General features: G+C 40.1%; 1 protein-coding gene and 3 long non-coding RNA genes across 4 annotated transcripts; 1 reads left to right on the top strand and 3 right to left on the bottom strand.

Annotated features, from left to right (window-relative positions):
- The first annotated feature begins 3,375 nt into the window (after nt 1-3,375).
- On the top strand, nt 3,376-4,023 carry LOC110944539. The gene has a single exon (XM_022186200.1). The coding sequence runs from the start codon at nt 3,376-3,378 to the stop codon at nt 4,021-4,023; it is 648 nt and encodes a 215-aa protein (XP_022041892.1).
- Nucleotides 4,024-7,446: 3,423 nt separating this feature from the next.
- LOC118479730 lies at nt 7,447-8,959 on the bottom strand. Its single transcript, XR_004860326.1, has 3 exons — nt 8,844-8,959; nt 8,297-8,362; nt 7,447-7,663 (listed from the first exon to the last, which is right to left on the bottom strand). It is a non-coding gene; the product is annotated as an uncharacterized LOC118479730 (long non-coding RNA).
- Nucleotides 8,960-14,057: 5,098 nt separating this feature from the next.
- Nucleotides 14,058-15,570, bottom strand: LOC118479731. Its single transcript, XR_004860327.1, has 3 exons — nt 15,455-15,570; nt 14,908-14,973; nt 14,058-14,274 (listed from the first exon to the last, which is right to left on the bottom strand). It is a non-coding gene; the product is annotated as an uncharacterized LOC118479731 (long non-coding RNA).
- Nucleotides 15,571-20,668: 5,098 nt separating this feature from the next.
- On the bottom strand, nt 20,669-22,181 carry LOC118479732. Its single transcript, XR_004860328.1, has 3 exons — nt 22,066-22,181; nt 21,519-21,584; nt 20,669-20,885 (listed from the first exon to the last, which is right to left on the bottom strand). It is a non-coding gene; the product is annotated as an uncharacterized LOC118479732 (long non-coding RNA).
- Nucleotides 22,182-24,353: the final 2,172 nt, after the last annotated feature.

A 24,353-nucleotide genomic window follows, 5' to 3' on the forward strand; every position in this document is an offset into this window, starting at 1 on the left:
CCATAGGAATATAGAGGCTGCTTTCAGTGAGACCCCGACTCAATAGTAGTTTTGCATCATAAGGCACATAACACTCAGCAATCGGGACAAAGACCGATTAGTGCATGTACCCTTTTGTCTTTCAGCTATCAACGCCATCACATGAGGCATGATTAACCATCCCCCTTTTTAACGTTATTTTCATGAAATTAGTAAAATAACGTTAAAATTAGTGCACTTTCACTTTTCGCCCGAACGTCCACACATATATACATGATATAAGCATACCGTAAGCGAAGGGTCCAATAAAATAAGAAATAAGGTTATGATAATTTTTTTAATAATACTTTTCTCACGTTTAAGTTTCTACAAAAATTGGTGATGATTTTTTTTAATAATAGTTTTCTCCACGTCTAAGTTTCTACAAAATTTCGCCCATATTTAAAGAAAAGTTCTAGGAAAATTTTCCCATATTTAAAGAAAAAGTTCTAGGAAGTTTTTTAAAACACTAGTGTTTAATTAATCTAAAGTCAAAATTAACCAAATTTAAATATTGGAGGTTAAGGGTCCATAGACTTGGGTGAATCGTCACATGAGGATGAGTTGAGTTTACGTGTGATCATCCTTCGATGTAAAAATAATATTGGTATCTAATAAATGTAATTATCTTGTCAATATTTGTGTTTTTGGCTTTTTGCTATAAATTTGTATTTTAGAGTACATATATGCAAAAAGTGAGGTTGTTTTGTTAGGATTTGATCTCAAAAAACACACAAACACGAACGGAAGTGCAAGAGAATAATTAAACAAAGATAAACACATGAGATTTAGGTGGTTCGGTCGATGCGACCTACATCAACGGGCTGCAACCACGATATTCTTTATTGTTTTCTACCTCACTCGTAAGGAATTACAAGTTTGTATAGTGATCAACTTAGGTTTTTCAACTTTATCCCAAGAAAGCAATTATGGCCTAATTAAAACAAAAAGAGTCAAGTCTTCAATTTAATTAATCTATCACTTTAGTTTATCTTTTAGTCAGGCTCCAATTAAGGCTCCACAAAACCAAACAATCTTCCACTTGGAGGCTTGATAATCTTCAAACTGCCTTTCGCTGTGAACACGTGTACCTCTTGAAATCTTCCTAGTTGCAACGACCTTCACATCAGTCATGGCTAAATCCGCCCCTAACTCATCCTCTGTCCCTATCGACTCCCACTGACACAAACTACCGGATCATGGAACACCTTGAGCACAAACAACACTCTTTGTATGTAGTAGGTAATTCTTTAGAGGTATTTTAGCCACTATAACATAGGTTTCCTTAACCCACTGCCTAGTAACTTTTGCTGAAGCTTTGACTGGCTGACTACCAGTGCTCCCACTCCCATGCAAACCTTTTATTGGTTTTGTTGAAACTTTCATAGCACGTTCAACCTGAATCTGCCAGGTTTGGGTTTATCCCCAATAAAACAAACTTTCTTCTGCCTAGGAGACTCTGTGAACCAGACTTTGTTTTTCTTCTGAACTATGATGGTCTCTCCTTCTGACAATAAACATACCATGTACAACGAACCTCTCTTTTTTCCTCGAGCCATGACAAGATTTCACTTAACAGTCAATTGCACGTTCCTGAATTTAACATCATGTCCCTCTTCATCCATTTGCTCGAGAGAAATCGATATTTTATTCAAACTTAAAATGACCATTACATCTTTCAAAGTCCATAAACCGATTGAAGTAACTAAATTAATGTCACACATTCTCGTAACGTCACGAACATCGTTGTTCGATCGTCTTACCTTACCGAAATCACATTCCTTCAAATTCTACAATGCCTCACTATTGTAGGTAGCGTTAATGAAGCATCAAAATCTATCACCCAGAAATCCACACCGTTCCCCATGCTACATATTTTACTATGAATGATCTAAGTGTTTGTGAGTGAGATAGAAAATAAGATATGACAAACCAAATAAAATTTAGAGATACTATGAACACGTGTTATATTAATTCTTTAAAGTTTTGTAAAACAAAATTTAAATTGTATAGATATTAATTTTGTTAATGATTTATGATAGGGTTATATTTAATTTTCAATTAATTTGATTTCTTTTTAATAAATTTCATTTGTTAACTTTAGAATTAAATTAAAATAAAATAACATGCAATTGTGTTTGGTTATTTTTCTCGACATTCCGGTCTAAATTTTCTTGAAAACGAAGTTGTATTTAAAATACATTATTTTTTGGTATCGTAAGCTGTGGCGAGTGGCAGGACCGTGAAACCAAATCGATTCCGACCGAATAAATCAGCATCGTATTATTGAAACCGATATTGATACTCGTTTTTATAGTTTTCGATCGATGAAAAACACGAGTTGATAAACTTTTGGTCATATCACGACTTTACTTTTTGGGGTTTTCTTTTTCGGTAGCTATAACAAGTGCCGATATCATAGTAAACCAAGCCAATACCTATCCATTTTCCACAGGGCCGTTCCAAGCTTTTTGGAGGCCCAAGCCAAAATTGAAATTTTGAGGCCCTTTTTCTTCTTTGGTTATTATAAACGATAATTTGGAATCAAACAAAAATCTAACACAACTATAACACATAGTGGTTTGCTTGTACTGTATAAGGAATTAAACAAATCATAAACAATAAGTTTGCACTAATATTTATAGTTAGTATATTAATTTTATTTTAAATAGAGGCCCTACAGTTTTTAGAGACCCTAGGTCCAATCCTAGGTTAATTATACTATAGGTCCGGTCCTGATTTTTCATCGTGTAACACGAGAAAATCTCACTAATTTTTAGTAGTTTTCGTATATAATATTTTAATATCAACCATTTGAATGCGGTAAATGCAATGAGAACTCAAACAAAAGAAGCTTGTTCCCCTTTAATCTTTCCGTTTTGTTGTTTTCGTTTTCTCACATTGATGAAATAAAGAGAAAGAAGTTGAGGCTTTCTAAGTTTCTTTTATGTTGGTGATATTCAAAAGCGAAACTTTAAATTGAAACATGTTTTATACCTTTTAATTTATACGTTATTATAATCTGTAATTTGTGATGGTAAGGTTGTTAAAGAATGATTCAAATCACGTGCATGGAACTCTCTCTCTCTTGGTTTTGATTCAGTCTCTGCATGTTTCTATTATTATGCATATTTCGTTATTTTCAATAAAGCCGTTGGCAGTCTGATGTAGTCAGTAGTTGTTGAGATTTTCTCGTTGTTTTTCTAGTATTTATAGTTCTTCATGTATTGCTCGTATTATCACATTTTCACATCAATAAAATATCGAGAGTTCCTGCAATCTCTATCTTTTGTGTGTATTCAATCAAGGCTTTATACCAACAGTTTTGGTATCAGAGCTAGGCTCTACTGTAAACCTATGGCTGCTTCATCATCTGCTACAAACATCTCTGCTCCATTCGTTCCCCTATTCAAAGATGAGGGGTACGAACATTGGAGCTTAAGAATGAAAACTATCCTACGATCATGTGAATTGTGGGATGTTGTTTATCTTGGTATTACTGCTACAAGTAACGGAGATGATCAACATCGCGAGGCTAAGAAGAAAGATGCTCAAGCAATGGCTATTATTCAGCGTGGTGTTGATGACCAACTATTCTCCCGTATTGCCGCTGCTGAATCTGCTAAGGACACCTGGGAAACTCTTCGTATGGAATTCCAGGGTGATTCTCAAGTCCAGGCAGTTAAGCTTCAAAGTCTCCGGCGAGAGTTCGAAAATTTCAATATGAAGGATGATGAAGTCGTGGGGGAATACTTCTCTCGTGTTACTGCCAATGTAAGTCTACAAAGAGCATTTGGAGAAGAAGTGTCCGATCAAAAGGTTGTTGAGAAGATCCTTCGAAGCCTATCACCAAAATTTGATTATGTGATCCCATCCATTGAAGTCGCTCTGGATCTATCCACTATCAAGCCAGTGAAGCTTATGGGGATGCTTCAATCCCAAGAAGAAAGGCTGAACGAGAGGACTATTGTGAGTTGTAACACCTCGAAAATTTGTGTCCAATAGATTAACGACACGTGTCACTTACGACAAAGCATCATAGACCCGGTTTTTGTTAAAGATGTATGGCAAGAGTTTTAAACACGTCGACATGTTAATTTATACCTCTGAACGACCTCATTTATAAATCCCGAGACCCTAATATATATCTTAAACATCTAATGTGCCTTCAGTCCGGTAATTGCTGTCAATAATTAAAATCATTGCATGATAGGATCCTATGGGAATTTCCACGGTAAACCTTCATTTTCGGCACTTTCAAAGGGATACAAGGAATCATGGCAAGGTGGTAGGGTATATAACTGTTCAGACCCAAAAGTATGAGGCCCATATTGATAAAACATGGCCAAAATCGTTACACATCAGTTGCCCTTTCGAAACTTGAAAGAACGAAATCTTTTTGCTTCTGATCGCAGGCTTACGGACCGTAAGCCACCCCCTTACAGTCCGTAAGGGGGTGCCAGCGACTGAAAACGGGGCTGTTTGCTGTTTAAACGCAATAACCGACTTATATTCGATTTTCCTCATATTTGGACGACCCTTAATTGGCTCCTAGACAATAGGGACATATGTTAGTGATCAGGGAACATGGATAGACTTATTTGCCAACAATCCATTGAGTTTTGATCACTATATAAAGCCACTAAGTTGCAACCATTTTCCTCACATCTTCCATCTGCACTTGGGAACATTTCTGGAGCTCAAGACCTCTCTCTAAGCTTCACATTTCGTGCATAGGACTTCAGTAAGTGTGTTTAACCCTTTGTGGTTTAGTTTTTGCTTAGTTATAGCTTAAAAGTCAATCCGTCGTAATTAACGATTGACTTAACGGTAAATCACAAATGGTCATCGAAGTAAAGGTAGTTATACGTTGGTAATCATGTGGCCATTAAACCCCTAAAAGGGCACCCTCTGATTCCCACTCTAACTAGTCCGAATGTCGAGTCAAACTTGCTTAGAAAAAGTCAACAGGATGCTATTTTGCGATTTTATGCATAATCAGTAATGTAGATGGCGTGTAACCTGTTTTAACACTCATATAACATGATAATAAGTATATTAACTAGTCTAAGCTTGTTTGATCCGACCATTTACTGTTTTGACCCGGTTCGGAACCGAAAGTCGCAAAACTTTGACTTTTGCTTTGACTTCAGTTCTGACCCGTTATGGTATGATTTAGATATGCCTTAGGACTCTCTTAGGACCAGGTTACATGATGGTATAACCCTCTGTGACCGGTTCGTTGTTTGTCCGAGTCTTTAGCACATTTCCGTTAAAAGCCTAAAAGTTGACCATAACGCCCTTTCTACCTTAAAATGAGAATTTTGGACATGTGAAAGGACAATAACCTTAGTTACTGATTTCTAGGCATGTCCCTAAAGTTTCACGTCAATCCGAGGTCTAGAATAGGAGTTATGCTAAATAGCGCAATTACGGAAACTTTAGTAATTAAACGGCGCAATTAGCATAAAGCCTATCTAAACCCGAATTTCGACACCAAACCTTTTACACACTGATGTAATATAATATTTTGATATTTTTAAAGATTTTTAATAATTTTTAACCTGCTCATAACCTGCGGTTATGGCATCGGTTCGGTAAATACCGAATATACCCTTTCGAACATAACTTGAGTTCTACATGGTCTTTTGACCCGATTCCAGTTACTACTGATTTTAAATAATAAGTAAAGTATTTTGGACTTTATAAACTATTCGGGAAACTCAGATTCCCTGTAGAACTCGGAAACCTCTTTTATAATCTTTAAAATGGCCAAAATACCCCTACGGGGCGTATGTTGGACTTAAACTCGTTACGGGCATTATGGAAGGTATCCTACTGATACCACAACCTCTTTAGAGCATATTAACTCAGGAAACCTGTGTAGGACTCTTACGGTTACCCGTTACGCCTTTTGCACGCGCGGTTCGGTTTATGTAACTAGTTTACATAAACTAGCCGAAACGGGTCAAACCTTATCGTTTATACTCAAAATCCAGAGTGTGGTTATTATACCCATATAAAACAAGTCTTCAAACTTGTTGGGTCCAAACCACATTCCATCCCCGATTTTCGCCTTTCACGCGATTAAACCGTATATATCCTTTGAAACTGACCGGTCTAAGCTAAGGCTAAATTAAAGACCCGTTAGGATTCTAATAGGTTGTTATAAACCTTCGTTCCAGAATAGGAGACCCGTAAAAGATACTTGCATTTGTTTATTAAGGATTATTACTTGCTCAGGTAAATACTTTTAACTTATTTTCCGTTATACGGGCTTGGGTTACGGTATTTAAAATACCGCTTGGTCGGGCAATTGACACCAACTCATTAGTAGTTGGGTATTATCAATGTGACCCGTTTAAAAATTGGTTTTGTTGGCTTTACGCCTTTAGGAGCTTAATGACCATGTCCCGGATATCCTTAGCATCATTTTACGAAATGGCCACGACCCCGACACGCGGGTGTAGGCGTACACCCGACAATGTGTCTATAATTATAAAGGTATAACCGTTGGTTTTCCCGCCACGGCTTTATGCTTTGTGGCGTGTCTATTAACCTTAAACCCGGCACGACCCGGGCGACCGAACGCATAGTGAACATGTAATTCTTTTACAAGATTTGATTGATAAATTATCCCAAGTTATAAAGAGTTTGTGCCTTGTGCATTCAAATCAATTTTTATTAAACATTTTACAAAGTGTCGGTTGAATGTATTTACCAGTGTAAACTGACGTATTTTCCCCAAAAGATTAAATGCAGGTTCTGTACGAAATAGGCTGGCCACTCCTTAAGCATCGTTAGAGTCTCGCAAGCTTGGGATGCCATATCTGTTGAACAATATTTATATTTTTATTTTGATCCCCTGTGGATTATATTCAACTATTTGTGATACTTGGATATTACATTTAATGGTTGGAATATATCTATCTTTATGCTTCCGCTGTGCATTTATATATTGTGTGGTTTGACTATATTGTTGCCAACTACGTCACGGTAATCCCCCACCGGGCCCACCGGTGATACACGTGGAAATCGGGGTGTGACAGGTTGGTATCAGAGCCAACGTTGAGTGAATTAAACACTGTCCTTATGTGTTTAATCTCAATGACACAAATGCACATACTTGAGTCTAGACAAGAACATAGGACAAATTCGAATTGTTATTCCAATTTGTCTTTTATTGTATATTGTTGATTTAAAAGTTTTGAAAGCAGGAATTATGCCACCAACAATTAAAAGAGGAGGAAGAGGCAAAGGGCCGATCACTACTCACAATGATCACGAGGCCGGACCTTCGAACATGCGAGCTCCTTCGAGTACAAGGAGTGAAGAACCTCAGAGGCGTAGAAGGAACCTCTTTGAACCTGCAAGACTGTAACACTCTAATTAAAATGCCCAATATTTATACCGACTAAATAAGAAGGATCATAATCATTTAAAACACAAACACAAATTTTAATTCTAGTTTAGAACATAAGTGTTTGAAAACCACCACAACACAAAACGGATACATAAGTATTCCTTTCATTACAAAATTATCACTAGCGAACATCTAAGACAAAAGTGAAGAACAACTTCTTGATTGTGTTCGGTTCAGAAGCCTTGCGTTGATCACCATCCATTTGATTGACTTACTTTAAAGCTGGAAATTTAACAAAATATCAAGGTTAGAATCCCTCAAATTTCACATAATTAAGTGTACGTTTAAATCGGATTCAAAATATGAAATTATACAAAACTTGACATTCTTAGCTGGACTCCACCGTAAATTACGGTGGTCACCGTAATTTACGGTGAGAGCTGGGCGTTTATGGTTCTACCGTAAATCAGTAGAGAACCACCGTAAAGGTTTACTCTCCACCGTAAATTACGGTGGTACCGTAATTTACGGTAGTCTCTGCATATCCTTCCTGTTTGCTGTTTTGACCCGTTTATCCAATTCCTGCACTTTAAGGACATCAAAGCACAGCACGGGGTATTCCTTTACAGCAATTATGATCCGTTTAGGATCCCTTACTTCAACCCACACGCTCCCATTACCGGTTTGCGTGACAAATAATATTCTTCCCATTACCCGACACACGGGTTTATGGACTACGGATGAGGTACTTCCGTTACCCGGTTTGTACCCACCCCTATTAGCTCATTTTGGTTTGCCATTATGAGGTCCCTCATTTCAAGCAACCAAACCATCACGACTCTCTATTGTTCATAACTAGTAAACCATTAAAATGAAAACTAGATCATCAACATTATAGTAGCGTTAACCACGTACCTTAGAGCTTTCCCTTTTGGCGAGCGTCCGCACCGGCTTGACTTCCCGACGCCTCACTCGTGTTGCCTAAAACATACAAGCCAATTATCATTAGAACCATTCGGCTCATGATTAAGCTTGTTACTTTACCAACACCATATTTGTGTCGATCAATGTCTTTTAGGCATTTTATCAAGCATCTTGTGTGCATAATTTCTTACAATTTGTAACTAAGTTTAACATTCATGATTTAGCCATGGCAAACATCAATTTAAGCAATTTCGCTAAATTTTTACATCAATAATTTCTGAATCTTGTTCATAAAGCTTGAATTACTCTAGGATACATCAAAATCCTAATGTCTCATACTTTTCTACAAAAACCCACCTATCACCTCTAATGGTGATCATGAACTTTACAAGAATTAAACCAAATTTCAACAAGAAATCTACTAGGGTTCATCCCTATACATTATTTCAATTAAAACAAACATCATGCATGCTCAGATTTGAACCTCATGATTTTATCTAAAATCTAAGGTAGAACCAAATCATGAAATTTTGCATACCTTACGATCCCTTAGTCAAGGTGATCACAAATCTATATTCAGATTTCAATTCGGACTCGATTTGAACCTTCAATTGATGGATTTTGTGAACATTAGGGTTTGAGGGGAAATCCCCTTTGTTTCCTGCGTTCTGATCGATCAAACACACACTTAGGTGTGTGTTTGGTGTGTTATTTTTACTAATAATAATTTAAGTTCCAGAATTGACAATTTTGGTCCCTCAATTATACATGGGCTATAGAACAAGGGTTTTTAATTATACTTTGTCATATTATGCTAAGATTTCTACTAACTAGGTTATCTTTCCTAGTCTTTTATCTTAACTTACTACTAGTATTTAGTTTAAAATGTAACATTAATATTTTCGGGGTGTTACAAGTCCACCCCCCTTAAAGAGGGTTTCGTCCCCGAAACCTGTTTATGTATATGACAGAAGTTTCTTATACGTACCGAAAAGTGTAGGGTATAGTCGTTTCATTTCCTCTTCAGACTCCCAAGTGGTGTCTGATCCTTTTCGGTGTTCCCATTTGACCTTTACTTGATAGACCATCTTGTTCCTTAAGCTTTTCACCTTACGGTCTAGAATCGCAATTGGTCTCACCGCGTAGTTGAGACTATTATCTACCTCGATGTCGTCATAGTGAATATACGCGGTTTCGTCAGCTAGACATTTCCGGAGATGTGATACATGGAACGTGCTATGTATCCCACTCAACTCTGCGGGCAATTCGAGACGGTAAGCCACCCTACCGACTCGCTCGATGATTCTGAAGGGCCCGATAAACCTTGGGCTTAACTTTCCCCTTTTTCTAAACCGGATTATTCCTTTCCACGGTGATACCTTCAACATCACCTTATCACCAACTTGGAACTCAATCGGTTTTCTCCGTTTGTCCGCATACGCCTTCTGTCGATTTTGAGCCGCCCTTAGGTGAGCTCGGACTATGTCGATCTTTTGATCCGTTAGTCCGACTATATCCTTATGTTCAAGTTCACGCGGGCCAACCTTACCCCAACATACCGGAGTTCGACACTTCCTTCCGTATAGCATTTCATACGGAGCCATACCAATGCTTGCGTGGTAACTGTTATTATATGAGAATTCAACCAACGGTAGGTGAACATCCCAACTACCCCCGAAGTCAATTATGCACGCCCGTAACATATCCCCCAATGTTTGTATTGTTCTTTCACTTTGACCATCCGTTTGAGGATGGTACGCGGTGCTAATAAACAATTTAGTTCCCATTTGTTTTTGGAAATCGCACCAAAAATTTGAAGTGAACCGGGTATCCCTATCGGACACGATGGATACCGGCACTCCGTGGCGTGCTATTATCTCATTTGTGTACACTTCTGACATCTTCTCTGACGTATAAGTTTCTCGGATAGGGATGAAATGGGCACTTTTGGTTAGTCTATCCACAACTACCCAAATGGCATCGAAACCACGGCTAGTTCTGGGCAGCTTGGTTAGCAGGTCCATTGTAATTTGTTCCCACTTCCAAACCGGAATATCTAATGGTTGCAACTTGCCGTAGGGTTTTTGATGCTCCGCTTTGACTTGTAAACAAGTCAAACACTTCTCCACGTATTTAGCCACATCCCTTTTCATCCCCGGCCACCAATAGTTTTGCTTCAAGTCCCTATACATCTTAGTTGCCCCGGGATGGATCGAATAGCGAGACTTATGAGCCTCGTCAAGCAGAAGACTCTTAACACCACATGTGTTCGGGACCCAAATCCGATCATTCCGGCATTTCATCCCATTACTTCCTTCCGTAAGGTCTTTTACCATCCCTTTTATACGTTCTTTCTTCCAATTTTCTTTCTTTAACGCTTCGGTTTGGGCTTCTCGGATACGCTCGAGCAAACCTGAAGTTACTACCAACTGCATAGACCGTACTCGTATTGGAGCGCATTCGTCCTTTCGGCTAAGGGCACCCGCCACCACATTAGCCTTTCCGGGGTGGTAATGGATCTCGCAGTCGTAGTCTTTCACCACTTCTAACCAGCGTCTCTGCCTCATGTTTAGCTCCTTTTGATCGAAGAAGTACTTCAAACTCTTATGGTCAGTGAAAATAGTACTTTTCACACCATACAAGTAATGCCTCCAGATTTTCAAGGCAAAGACCACGGCTGCCAACTCAAGATCATGAGTTGGGTACTTTGTTTCATGCGGCTTAAGTTGCCTAGAGGCATAGGCGATCACCCTTCCCCTTTGCATTAGCACGCACCCAAGGCCTAGGTGCGATGCATCCGAGTACACTACCATATCCTCCGTACCATCCGGTAAAGTCAACACCGGTGCACAGGTTAATTTTTCCTTTAATGTCTGAAATGCCTTTTTTTGATCGCTTCCCCAGACGAACTTCTCATTCTTGCGGGTCAATTTGGTCAATGGCGTTGCGATTTTGGAGAAATCCTGAATGAACCTCCGATAGTAACCTGCCAACCCCAAGAAACTTCTAATTTCGGATGGATTCTTTGGAGGGCTCCATTTTGACACCGCTTCCACCTTCGACGGATCCACCAATATTCCCTCGGCACTTATGACGTGCCCTAGGAATTGCACCTCTCGTAACCAGAAGGCGCATTTTGAGAATTTAGCATATAATCTTTCCTGCCTTAATACCTCCAATACTTCCCGTAGATGGTTAGCGTGCTCCGCCTCGTTTCTTGAATAAACGAGGATGTCGTCTATAAAAACAATCACCGATCTATCGAGCATCGGTTTGCAAACCCGGTTCATGAGATCCATGAAGGCCGCGGGCGCATTCGTTAATCCGAAAGACATTACGAGAAACTCGAAATGTCCATATCGTGTTCGGAATGCCGTTTTTGGTACATCGCTATCCTTTACCCTTAGTTGGTGGTAACCCGATCTCAAATCGATTTTTGAAAACCAGCTAGCGCCTTGTAATTGATCGAATAAGTCGTCGATTCTCGGAAGTGGGTATCGATTCTTTACCGTGAGTTTGTTTAACTCCCGGTAATCAATACACATCCGCATGCTCCCGTCCTTCTTCTTTACAAATAGCACGGGAGCTCCCCAAGGAGACACGCTAGGCCGGATGAATCCCTTCTCAAGTAAATCTTGCAACTGAGACATTAACTCTTGCAGTTCCGAAGGTGCCAATCTATACGGTGCTTTAGCAACCGGTTTAGCACCCGGGGTCAGTTCAATCCCGAACTCTATTTCACGCTCTGGTGGCATTCCCGGAAGATCTTCGGGAAAGACATCTTTAAATTCACGCACCACAGGTACGTCTTCGATTCTTGGCGTTTCTTTTTCGACGTCACGTATATAAGTTAAATATGCCTTACACCCGTGTAGTATAAACTTGCGGGCTTCTATCATCGAGCATATCATAGGATTACAAGCCTTCTCCCCATAGATGATGACACGCCTTCCGCTCGGAGACGTTAGGTGTATCTCCTTACGTAAGCCTATCACCTTAGCATGGTAGCGGGATAGCCAATCCATTCCGACGACCACTTGAAATTCACCCATGGACATGGGTATTAAATCAATGGAGTATTCCTCGCCATCGATATTCAATTTGCATTCCCGACATACATCACAAACAAGAAAACTTTTGTTATTACCTACTTCTACTTCCATTGGCATAGGTAATTTCGTTAATGTAAACATGGGGTTTTGAATAAATCTATGTGAAACAAAAGACTTATTCGCACCTGTATCAAATAAAACACGTGCGGGGATCGAATTTACAGTAAATATACCTGTAACCACGTCGGGTTCCATTTTTGCTTCAGCAGCAGTGATTTGGAACAATCTTGCCTTAGCTTTTGGGGTTTCCTCCCTAGAGTCAGCGCTCTCTTTCTTTCCCACCAATTCCGGACATTCTGACTTTTTATGACCCGGTTGGTAACATTTATAGCACACTGTTACTTTGTCTGGGCAATTTGCAACCCCATGCCCTATCTTGCCACATGCCACACAAGGTTTATTCTTGAAGTAGCATTCACCCTTATGAGTGCGTCCACATGTTTTGCAACTCGGAGAACCTCCTTTTGCACTTCCCTTCTTCGAAGATTCAGCTACCTTTGGCTTCTTTGCGGGACTCGGGTTTTCATCCAAGGCCCTCCTCTCACCTCTTTCAACTTGCCTTTTTAGTTCAATCTCGCGTTCCCGCGCCGCATTGATTATATCGGTGAGGCTTTCATAATGTGAGGGGGTCATGAACTCCCTATATTCAGCCCTAAGCATGGTGTGATAATAATAAATTTTTTGTTCTTCAGTTTTGACCAAGTCATCACAAAACTTGAGCTTATCCATGAACATCCCCGTAATTTTATCAACGGTTTCACCCTTTTGCCTCAATTGCATAAATTCCTCCTTTATCTTATTTATCACTGCCTTGGGGCTATGATGTTTGAGGAATGGTACTTTGAAATCTTCCCAAGCCATTGCCCTTATTGTTTCAACACCCCTTTCGTTTCTGAGGTTGTCCCACCAATCCTTGGCTTGGCCTCTAAGTTGGCCAGTTCCATACGCCAGGAAGTCACTTTCATCACTATGCGTGCGTTCGAAAACACCTTCAATATCGCTTATCCACCTTTGACAAGCAATTGGATCTACCTCTCCATTGAAAATCGGGGGCTTGCACGCCATAAACTTGTTGTAAGAACAACCTTTCTTTTCCTTAGCCTTGCCTCTATCACTGGTAAGGTCTTCTCTTAATTCACCAATTCTTTCCTCCATAGTCGAAAGTAAGGTGTTTTGCATTCTTTCCACAAATCTTGGTAGGCTAACTTCGATGGCCCTTCCAACTTCCTCGGCAATCTTCTCTTTCAACTCGTCGGTAGTGAGGGATAGAACATTGTCACTAGCACCTCCCGACATCTTCTTACTGAAATGTTAAAATGATTCAATAAATAATCTTGTTCAATCGCTCTCATGCCTTTACATGAGACTTCGTACTCATTATTCGGCCAAGTATGTAACTTTGCCTTATCATTTATACTAAGTGTACTTCCCGGGTTCGAGTATATCACTATACTCCTCCCATACACAACAAATCATTACCCTTTTTAATCTTTTTATATTTAATTTGCTTTAAATAAATTCTTACCGGATGTTGATCAAGCCTTGAACCGAACACAATTCTCTTTAACCTTAGCTCTGAATACCAACTTGTAACACTCTAATTAAAATGCCCAATATTTATACCGACTAAATAAGAAGGATCATAATCATTTAAAACACAAACACAAATTTTAATTCTAGTTTAGAACATAAGTGTTTGAAAACCACCACAACACAAAACGGATACATAAGTATTCCTTTCATTACAAAATTATCACTAGCGAACATCTAAGACAAAAGTGAAGAACAACTTCTTGATTGTGTTCGGTTCAGAAGCCTTGCGTTGATCACCATCCATTTGATTGACTTACTTTAAAGCTGGAAATTTAACAAAATATCAAGGTTAGAATCCCTCAAATTTCACATAATTAAGTGTACGTTTAAATCGGATTCAAAATATGAAATTATACAAAACTTGACATTCTTAGCTGGACTCCACCGTAAATTACGGTGGTCACCGTAATTTACGGTGAGAGCTGGACGTTTATGGTTCTACCGTAAATCAGTAGAGAACCACCGTAAAGGTTTACTCTCCACCGTAAATTACGGTGGTACCGTAATTTACGGTAGTCTCTGCATATCCTTCCTGTTTGCTGTTTTGACCCGTTTATCCAATTCCTGCACTTTAAGGACATCAAAGCACAGCACGGGGTATTCCTTTACAGCAATTATGATCCGTTTAGGATCCCTTACTTCAACCCACACGCTCCCATTACCGGTTTGCGTGACAAATAATATTCTTCCCATTACCCGACACACGGGTTTATGGACTACGGATGAGGTACTTCCGTTACCCGGTTTGTACCCACCCCTATTAGCTCATTTTGGTTTGCCATTATGAGGTCCCTCATTTCAAGCAACCAAACCATCACGACTCTCTATTGTTCATAACTAGTAAACCATTAAAATGAAAACTAGATCATCAACATTATAGTAGCGTTAACCACGTACCTTAGAGCTTTCCCTTTTGGCGAGCGTCCGCACCGGCTTGACTTCCCGACGCCTCACTCGTGTTGCCTAAAACATACAAGCCAATTATCATTAGAACCATTCGGCTCATGATTAAGCTTGTTACTTTACCAACACCATATTTGTGTCGATCAATGTCTTTTAGGCATTTTATCAAGCATCTTGTGTGCATAATTTCTTACAATTTGTAACTAAGTTTAACATTCATGATTTAGCCATGGCAAACATCAATTTAAGCAATTTCGCTAAATTTTTACATCAATAATTTCTGAATCTTGTTCATAAAGCTTGAATTACTCTAGGATACATCAAAATCCTAATGTCTCATACTTTTCTACAAAAACCCACCTATCACCTCTAATGGTGATCATGAACTTTACAAGAATTAAACCAAATTTCAACAAGAAATCTACTAGGGTTCATCCCTATACATTATTTCAATTAAAACAAACATCATGCATGCTCAGATTTGAACCTCATGATTTTATCTAAAATCTAAGGTAGAACCAAATCATGAAATTTTGCATACCTTACGATCCCTTAGTCAAGGTGATCACAAATCTATATTCAGATTTCAATTCGGACTCGATTTGAACCTTCAATTGATGGATTTTGTGAACATTAGGGTTTGAGGGGAAATCCCCTTTGTTTCCTGCGTTCTGATCGATCAAACACACACTTAGGTGTGTGTTTGGTGTGTTATTTTTACTAATAATAATTTAAGTTCCAGAATTGACAATTTTGGTCCCTCAATTATACATGGGCTATAGAACAAGGGTTTTTAATTATACTTTGTCATATTATGCTAAGATTTCTACTAACTAGGTTATCTTTCCTAGTCTTTTATCTTAACTTACTACTAGTATTTAGTTTAAAATGTAACATTAATATTTTCGGGGTGTTACAAGTCCACCCCCTTTAAAGAGGGTTTCGTCCCCGAAACCTGTTTATGTATATGACAGAAGTTTCTTATACGTACCGAAAAGTGTAGGGTATAGTCGTTTCATTTCCTCTTCAGACTCCCAAGTGGTGTCTGATCCTTTTCGGTGTTCCCATTTGACCTTTACTTGATAGACCATCTTGTTCCTTAAGCTTTTCACCTTACGGTCTAGAATCGCAATTGGTCTCACCGCGTAGTTGAGACTATTATCTACCTCGATGTCGTCATAGTGAATATACGCGGTTTCGTCAGCTAGACATTTCCGGAGATGTGATACATGGAACGTGCTATGTATCCCACTCAACTCTGCGGGCAATTCGAGACGGTAAGCCACCCTACCGACTCGCTCGATGATTCTGAAGGGCCCGATAAACCTTGGGCTTAACTTTCCCCTTTTTCTAAACCGGATTATTCCTTTCCACGGTGATACCTTCAACATCACCTTATCACCAACTTGGAACTCAATCGGTTTTCTCCGTTTGTCCGCATACGCCTTCTGTCGATTTTGAGCCGCCCTTAGGTGAGCTCGGACTATGTCGATCTTTTGATCCGTTAGTCCGACTATATCCTTATGTTCAAGTTCACGCGGGCCAACCTCACCCCAACATACCGGAGTTCGACACTTCCTTCCGTATAGCATTTCATACGGAGCCATACCAATGCTTGCGTGGTAACTGTTATTATATGAGAATTCAACCAACGGTAGGTGAACATCCCAACTACCCCCGAAGTCAATTATGCACGCCCGTAACATATCCCCCAATGTTTGTATTGTTCTTTCACTTTGACCATCCGTTTGAGGATGGTACGCGGTGCTAATAAACAATTTAGTTCCCATTTGTTTTTGGAAATCGCACCAAAAATTTGAAGTGAACCGGGTATCCCTATCGGACACGATGGATACCGGCACTCCGTGGCGTGCTATTATCTCATTTGTGTACACTTCTGACATCTTCTCTGACGTATAAGTTTCTCGGATAGGGATGAAATGGGCACTTTTGGTTAGTCTATCCACAACTACCCAAATGGCATCGAAACCACGGCTAGTTCTGGGCAGCTTGGTTAGCAGGTCCATTGTAATTTGTTCCCACTTCCAAACCGGAATATCTAATGGTTGCAACTTGCCGTAGGGTTTTTGATGCTCCGCTTTGACTTGTAAACAAGTCAAACACTTCTCCACGTATTTAGCCACATCCCTTTTCATCCCCGGCCACCAATAGTTTTGCTTCAAGTCCCTATACATCTTAGTTGCCCCGGGATGGATCGAATAGCGAGACTTATGAGCCTCGTCAAGCAGAAGACTCTTAACACCACATGTGTTCGGGACCCAAATCCGATCATTCCGGCATTTCATCCCATTACTTCCTTCCGTAAGGTCTTTTACCATCCCTTTTATACGTTCTTTCTTCCAATTTTCTTTCTTTAACGCTTCGGTTTGGGCTTCTCGGATACGCTCGAGCAAACCTGAAGTTACTACCAACTGCATAGACCGTACTCGTATTGGAGCGCATTCGTCCTTTCGGCTAAGGGCACCCGCCACCACATTAGCCTTTCCGGGGTGGTAATGGATCTCGCAGTCGTAGTCTTTCACCACTTCTAACCAGCGTCTCTGCCTCATGTTTAGCTCCTTTTGATCGAAGAAGTACTTCAAACTCTTATGGTCAGTGAAAATAGTACTTTTCACACCATACAAGTAATGCCTCCAGATTTTCAAGGCAAAGACCACGGCTGCCAACTCAAGATCATGAGTTGGGTACTTTGTTTCATGCGGCTTAAGTTGCCTAGAGGCATAGGCGATCACCCTTCCCCTTTGCATTAGCACGCACCCAAGGCCTAGGTGCGATGCATCCGAGTACACTACCATATCCTCCGTACCATCCGGTAAAGTCAACACCGGTGCACAGGTTAATTTTTCCTTTAATGTCTGAAATGCCTTTTTTTGATCGCTTCCCCAGACGAACTTCTCATTCTTGCGGGTCAATTTGGTCAATGGCGTTGCGATTTTGGAGAAATCCTGAATGAACCTCCGATAGTAACCTGCCAACCCCAAGAAACTTCTAATTTCGGATGGATTCTTTGGAGGGCTCCATTTTGACACCGCTTCCACCTTCGACGGATCCACCAATATTCCCTCGGCACTTATGACGTGCCCTAGGAATTGCACCTCTCGTAACCAGAAGGCGCATTTTGAGAATTTAGCATATAATCTTTCCTGCCTTAATACCTCCAATACTTCCCGTAGATGGTTAGCGTGCTCCGCCTCGTTTCTTGAATAAACGAGGATGTCGTCTATAAAAACAATCACCGATCTATCGAGCATCGGTTTGCAAACCCGGTTCATGAGATCCATGAAGGCCGCGGGCGCATTCGTTAATCCGAAAGACATTACGAGAAACTCGAAATGTCCATATCGTGTTCGGAATGCCGTTTTTGGTACATCGCTATCCTTTACCCTTAGTTGGTGGTAACCCGATCTCAAATCGATTTTTGAAAACCAGCTAGCGCCTTGTAATTGATCGAATAAGTCGTCGATTCTCGGAAGTGGGTATCGATTCTTTACCGTGAGTTTGTTTAACTCCCGGTAATCAATACACATCCGCATGCTCCCGTCCTTCTTCTTTACAAATAGCACAGGAGCTCCCCAAGGAGACACGCTAGGCCGGATGAATCCCTTCTCAAGTAAATCTTGCAACTGAGACATTAACTCTTGCAGTTCCGAAGGTGCCAATCTATACGGTGCTTTAGCAACCGGTTTAGCACCCGGGGTCAGTTCAATCCCGAACTCTATTTCACGCTCTGGTGGCATTCCCGGAAGATCTTCGGGAAAGACATCTTTAAATTCACGCACCACAGGTACGTCTTCGATTCTTGGCGTTTCTTTTTCGACGTCACGTATATAAGTTAAATATGCCTTACACCCGTGTAGTATAAACTTGCGGGCTTCTATCATCGAGCATATCATAGGATTACAAGCCTTCTCCCCATAGATGATGACACGCCTTCCGCTCGGAGACGTTAGGTGTATCTCCTTACGTAAGCCTATCACCTTAGCATGGTAGCGGGATAGCCAATCCATTCCGACGACCACTTGAAATTCACCCATGGACATGGGTATTAAATCAATGGAGTATTCCTCGCCATCGATATTCAATTTGCATTCCCGACATACATCACAAACAAGAAAACTTTTGTTATTACCTACTTCTACTTCCATTGGCATAGGTAATTTCGTTAATGTAAACATGGGGTTTTGAATAAATCTATGTGAAACAAAAGACTTATTCGCACCTGTATCAAATAAAACACGTGCGGGGATCGAATTTACAGTAAATATACCTGTAACCACGTCGGGTTCCATTTTTGCTTCAGCAGCAGTGATTTGGAACAATCTTGCCTTAGCTTTTGGGGTTTCCTCCCTAGAGTCAGCGCTCTCTTTCTTTCCCACCAATTCCGGACATTCTGACTTTTTATGACCCGGTTGGTAACATTTATAGCACACTGTTACTTTGTCTGGGCAATTTGCAACCCCATGCCCTATCTTGCCACATGCCACACAAGGTTTATTCTTGAAGTAGCATTCACCCTTATGAGTGCGTCCACATGTTTTGCAACTCGGAGAACCTCCTTTTGCACTTCCCTTCTTCGAAGATTCAGCTACCTTTGGCTTCTTTGCGGGACTCGGGTTTTCATCCAAGGCCCTCCTCTCACCTCTTTCAACTTGCCTTTTTAGTTCAATCTCGCGTTCCCGCGCCGCATTGATTATATCGGTGAGGCTTTCATAATGTGAGGGGGTCATGAACTCCCTATATTCAGCCCTAAGCATGGTGTGATAATAATAAATTTTTTGTTCTTCAGTTTTGACCAAGTCATCACAAAACTTGAGCTTATCCATGAACATCCCCGTAATTTTATCAACGGTTTCACCCTTTTGCCTCAATTGCATAAATTCCTCCTTTATCTTATTTATCACTGCCTTGGGGCTATGATGTTTGAGGAATGGTACTTTGAAATCTTCCCAAGCCATTGCCCTTATTGTTTCAACACCCCTTTCGTTTCTGAGGTTGTCCCACCAATCCTTGGCTTGGCCTCTAAGTTGGCCAGTTCCATACGCCAGGAAGTCACTTTCATCACTATGCGTGCGTTCGAAAACACCTTCAATATCGCTTATCCACCTTTGACAAGCAATTGGATCTACCTCTCCATTGAAAATCGGGGGCTTGCACGCCATAAACTTGTTGTAAGAACAACCTTTCTTTTCCTTAGCCTTGCCTCTATCACTGGTAAGGTCTTCTCTTAATTCACCAATTCTTTCCTCCATAGTCGAAAGTAAGGTGTTTTGCATTCTTTCCACAAATCTTGGTAGGCTAACTTCGATGGCCCTTCCAACTTCCTCGGCAATCTTCTCTTTCAACTCGTCGGTAGTGAGGGATAGAACATTGTCACTAGCACCTCCCGACATCTTCTTACTGAAATGTTAAAATGATTCAATAAATAATCTTGTTCAATCGCTCTCATGCCTTTACATGAGACTTCGTACTCATTATTCGGCCAAGTATGTAACTTTTCCTTATCATTTATACTAAGTGTACTTCCCGGGTTCGAGTATATCACTATACTCCTCCCATACACAACAAATCATTACCCTTTTTAATCTTTTTATATTTAATTTGCTTTAAATAAATTCTTACCGGATGTTGATCAAGCCTTGAACCGAACACAATTCTCTTTAACCTTAGCTCTGAATACCAACTTGTAACACTCTAATTAAAATGCCCAATATTTATACCGACTAAATAAGAAGGATCATAATCATTTAAAACACAAACACAAATTTTAATTCTAGTTTAGAACATAAGTGTTTGAAAACCACCACAACACAAAACGGATACATAAGTATTCCTTTCATTACAAAATTATCACTAGCGAACATCTAAGACAAAAGTGAAGAACAACTTCTTGATTGTGTTCGGTTCAGAAGCCTTGCGTTGATCACCATCCATTTGATTGACTTACTTTAAAGCTGGAAATTTAACAAAATATCAAGGTTAGAATCCCTCAAATTTCACATAATTAAGTGTACGTTTAAATCGGATTCAAAATATGAAATTATACAAAACTTGACATTCTTAGCTGGACTCCACCGTAAATTACGGTGGTCACCGTAATTTACGGTGAGAGCTGGACGTTTATGGTTCTACCGTAAATCAGTAGAGAACCACCGTAAAGGTTTACTCTCCACCGTAAATTACGGTGGTACCGTAATTTACGGTAGTCTCTGCATATCCTTCCTGTTTGCTGTTTTGACCCGTTTATCCAATTCCTGCACTTTAAGGACATCAAAGCACAGCACGGGGTATTCCTTTACAGCAATTATGATCCGTTTAGGATCCCTTACTTCAACCCACACGCTCCCATTACCGGTTTGCGTGACAAATAATATTCTTCCCATTACCCGACACACGGGTTTATGGACTACGGATGAGGTACTTCCGTTACCCGGTTTGTACCCACCCCTATTAGCTCATTTTGGTTTGCCATTATGAGGTCCCTCATTTCAAGCAACCAAACCATCACGACTCTCTATTGTTCATAACTAGTAAACCATTAAAATGAAAACTAGATCATCAACATTATAGTAGCGTTAACCACGTACCTTAGAGCTTTCCCTTTTGGCGAGCGTCCGCACCGGCTTGACTTCCCGACGCCTCACTCGTGTTGCCTAAAACATACAAGCCAATTATCATTAGAACCATTCGGCTCATGATTAAGCTTGTTACTTTACCAACACCATATTTGTGTCGATCAATGTCTTTTAGGCATTTTATCAAGCATCTTGTGTGCATAATTTCTTACAATTTGTAACTAAGTTTAACATTCATGATTTAGCCATGGCAAACATCAATTTAAGCAATTTCGCTAAATTTTTACATCAATAATTTCTGAATCTTGTTCATAAAGCTTGAATTACTCTAGGATACATCAAAATCCTAATGTCTCATACTTTTCTACAAAAACCCACCTATCACCTCTAATGGTGATCATGAACTTTACAAGAATTAAACCAAATTTCAACAAGAAATCTACTAGGGTTCATCCCTATACATTATTTCAATTAAAACAAACATCATGCATGCTCAGATTTGAACCTCATGATTTTATCTAAAATCTAAGGTAGAACCAAATCATGAAATTTTGCATACCTTACGATCCCTTAGTCAAGGTGATCACAAATCTATATTCAGATTTCAATTCGGACTCGATTTGAACCTTCAATTGATGGATTTTGTGAACATTAGGGTTTGAGGGGAAATCCCCTTTGTTTCCTGCGTTCTGATCGATCAAACACACACTTAGGTGTGTGTTTGGTGTGTTATTTTTACTAATAATAATTTAAGTTCCAGAATTGACAATTTTGGTCCCTCAATTATACATGGGCTATAGAACAAGGGTTTTTAATTATACTTTGTCATATTATGCTAAGATTTCTACTAACTAGGTTACCTTTCCTAGTCTTTTATCTTAACTTACTACTAGTATTTAGTTTAAAATGTAACATTAATATTTTCGGGGTGTTACAAAGACGGTCTACCTCACACAGTTCGACACCTTCATATCGTCACTCTTTTGGACCAAATTCGGAGAACGAGCCCAGTAACCCTCAACCTTCGTTTATACCTCTCTAGTGATCTGCTTCGCACCGTTCCTATGGCGATCCTACTCCTTTCTTTCAAGGCCGATTTAACCCGGCTGATTATGTCCAAGAACCAATAGGTTATAACCCTTTAGGACCAGAGGATCACTTCTCCGAAGATAATGCGGTAGATATGGACGAGGACACGGACCCCATAGAACCTGCAAGAGGTACTCCCAACCATCCTATCGAGATCTCTGATGGGTCATCCTTTCATGGAACACCCTATCAGGGTCCCGACAGTTATCAGGCGAGGTTTAACCAGTGCGAGTGGTACTTTACACCCTCTCACCATTCATCATCTCACCAGAAGCAACAGCAACAGGATCCTTCCGAGGATTCGCGTTTTGTGGCAGTTACGCCACCGCGTCCACCGCCACCAGTTCATCAAGCACCTCCAGATCCGCCAAGGCGTAGGAGATCAGGCGCACGGATGTCCACCCGAGGAGGGGAATTCCACTTTAGCACCCCTCGCCACTCGAGTGCGAGTCACTTTCCGCCAGTGCCTGAAGAACCACAATTGGGTGAACCTTCGAACCACCCTGCAGAGGTGAATTCTGCACCAGTTGCACCACCTCCGCCACCATTTGGGTATGATAACCCGATACCAGCGTACGCCGGTTCCACCGCGTACAACCCGTTTGAGCAGCCGACTCACACTCACTATAATTATGATGCCGACCCATACGTGGTAGCGGCTAATTACAACGCTCTCTATACCGAAGGACCTTATGGAAATCCTTGGGGATTAGGATACGCAGCTCATGGGTATCCAACACCTCCTAGACCTCCGGTTCAGCAACCGTCGCAGCAGCCACGTTTTTCTCCACCGGAGCAAGAAGAAATCCTCCACCGTCTAAACCGAGTGGAACGAGACTTTGAGCAAGAACGTAAAAGTAATCGTGGATTCCTCAAGGGCCTAACAAACTTACTAAAAGGGAGGAAGAAATGAGATCATTAGTCTCTTTATGTACTATAGTATTTACTATTACAATCAAGTCCCTGCGAGGACATTTGTCTTAAGTATTTTAGTCCCTGCGTAGACGTTTATCGTGTTTAGTCCCTGCGTGGACAATTGCATTTCAGTCCCTACGTGGACTTATCTTTTAGTCCCTGTGTGGACATCTATCTATGTATTTGGTCCCTGCGTGGACTTGTTTTCTGTAAACCTCTGCGTAGGTATTTATTTATTTAAAAGTCCCATTTAGGGCAGTGTGTAATCATTATTATGATTAATGGAATATATGTTATAAATTTCATTCTGTTATTATATACATTCTTATACAAAATCATTCCTTTTTAAATTAATCTGCCTAAATAAAGAATCTTAATAGTGAAACCTAGCCTGGTGTCATTATAAGACCCGGCCAAGATGGTAAGACTTAATTAAAAGATTCAGATTCCAGTTAACCTCTGTAAACATGTTAACATCCTTGGCAGATGTGATTCGTTAAAATCACACGCGTCATTCTTATATACGAATCCATCAAGGATTCCAAAAACCAAAATTTATGAGTTATAAATCATTGGGTTAAAACATCCATTAGTGATGTAGTGCCTACGGGCCATACTTATTGTCATATAAAACAAAAGGCAGCTGTAGTCTATGACTCCCTGTCAGAAAAGGTAAAAGGACTACGGTTCAAACCTTCATGCCTTGATTCTCTGAAATCCTGGCTGATAATATAAAAACGTCCTTGTGACTAGGCTTATGTGCCACTAACAATATTATTTGTAATTAGGATAAGTTATATTCAAATCCTAAACAAAAGTGAGTAACAAGTTAACCAAATATGG

Source organism: Helianthus annuus, chromosome 6 (genome assembly GCF_002127325.2).
Source record: "Helianthus annuus cultivar XRQ/B chromosome 6, HanXRQr2.0-SUNRISE, whole genome shotgun sequence".
Lineage (NCBI taxonomy): Eukaryota > Viridiplantae > Streptophyta > Magnoliopsida > Asterales > Asteraceae > Helianthus > Helianthus annuus.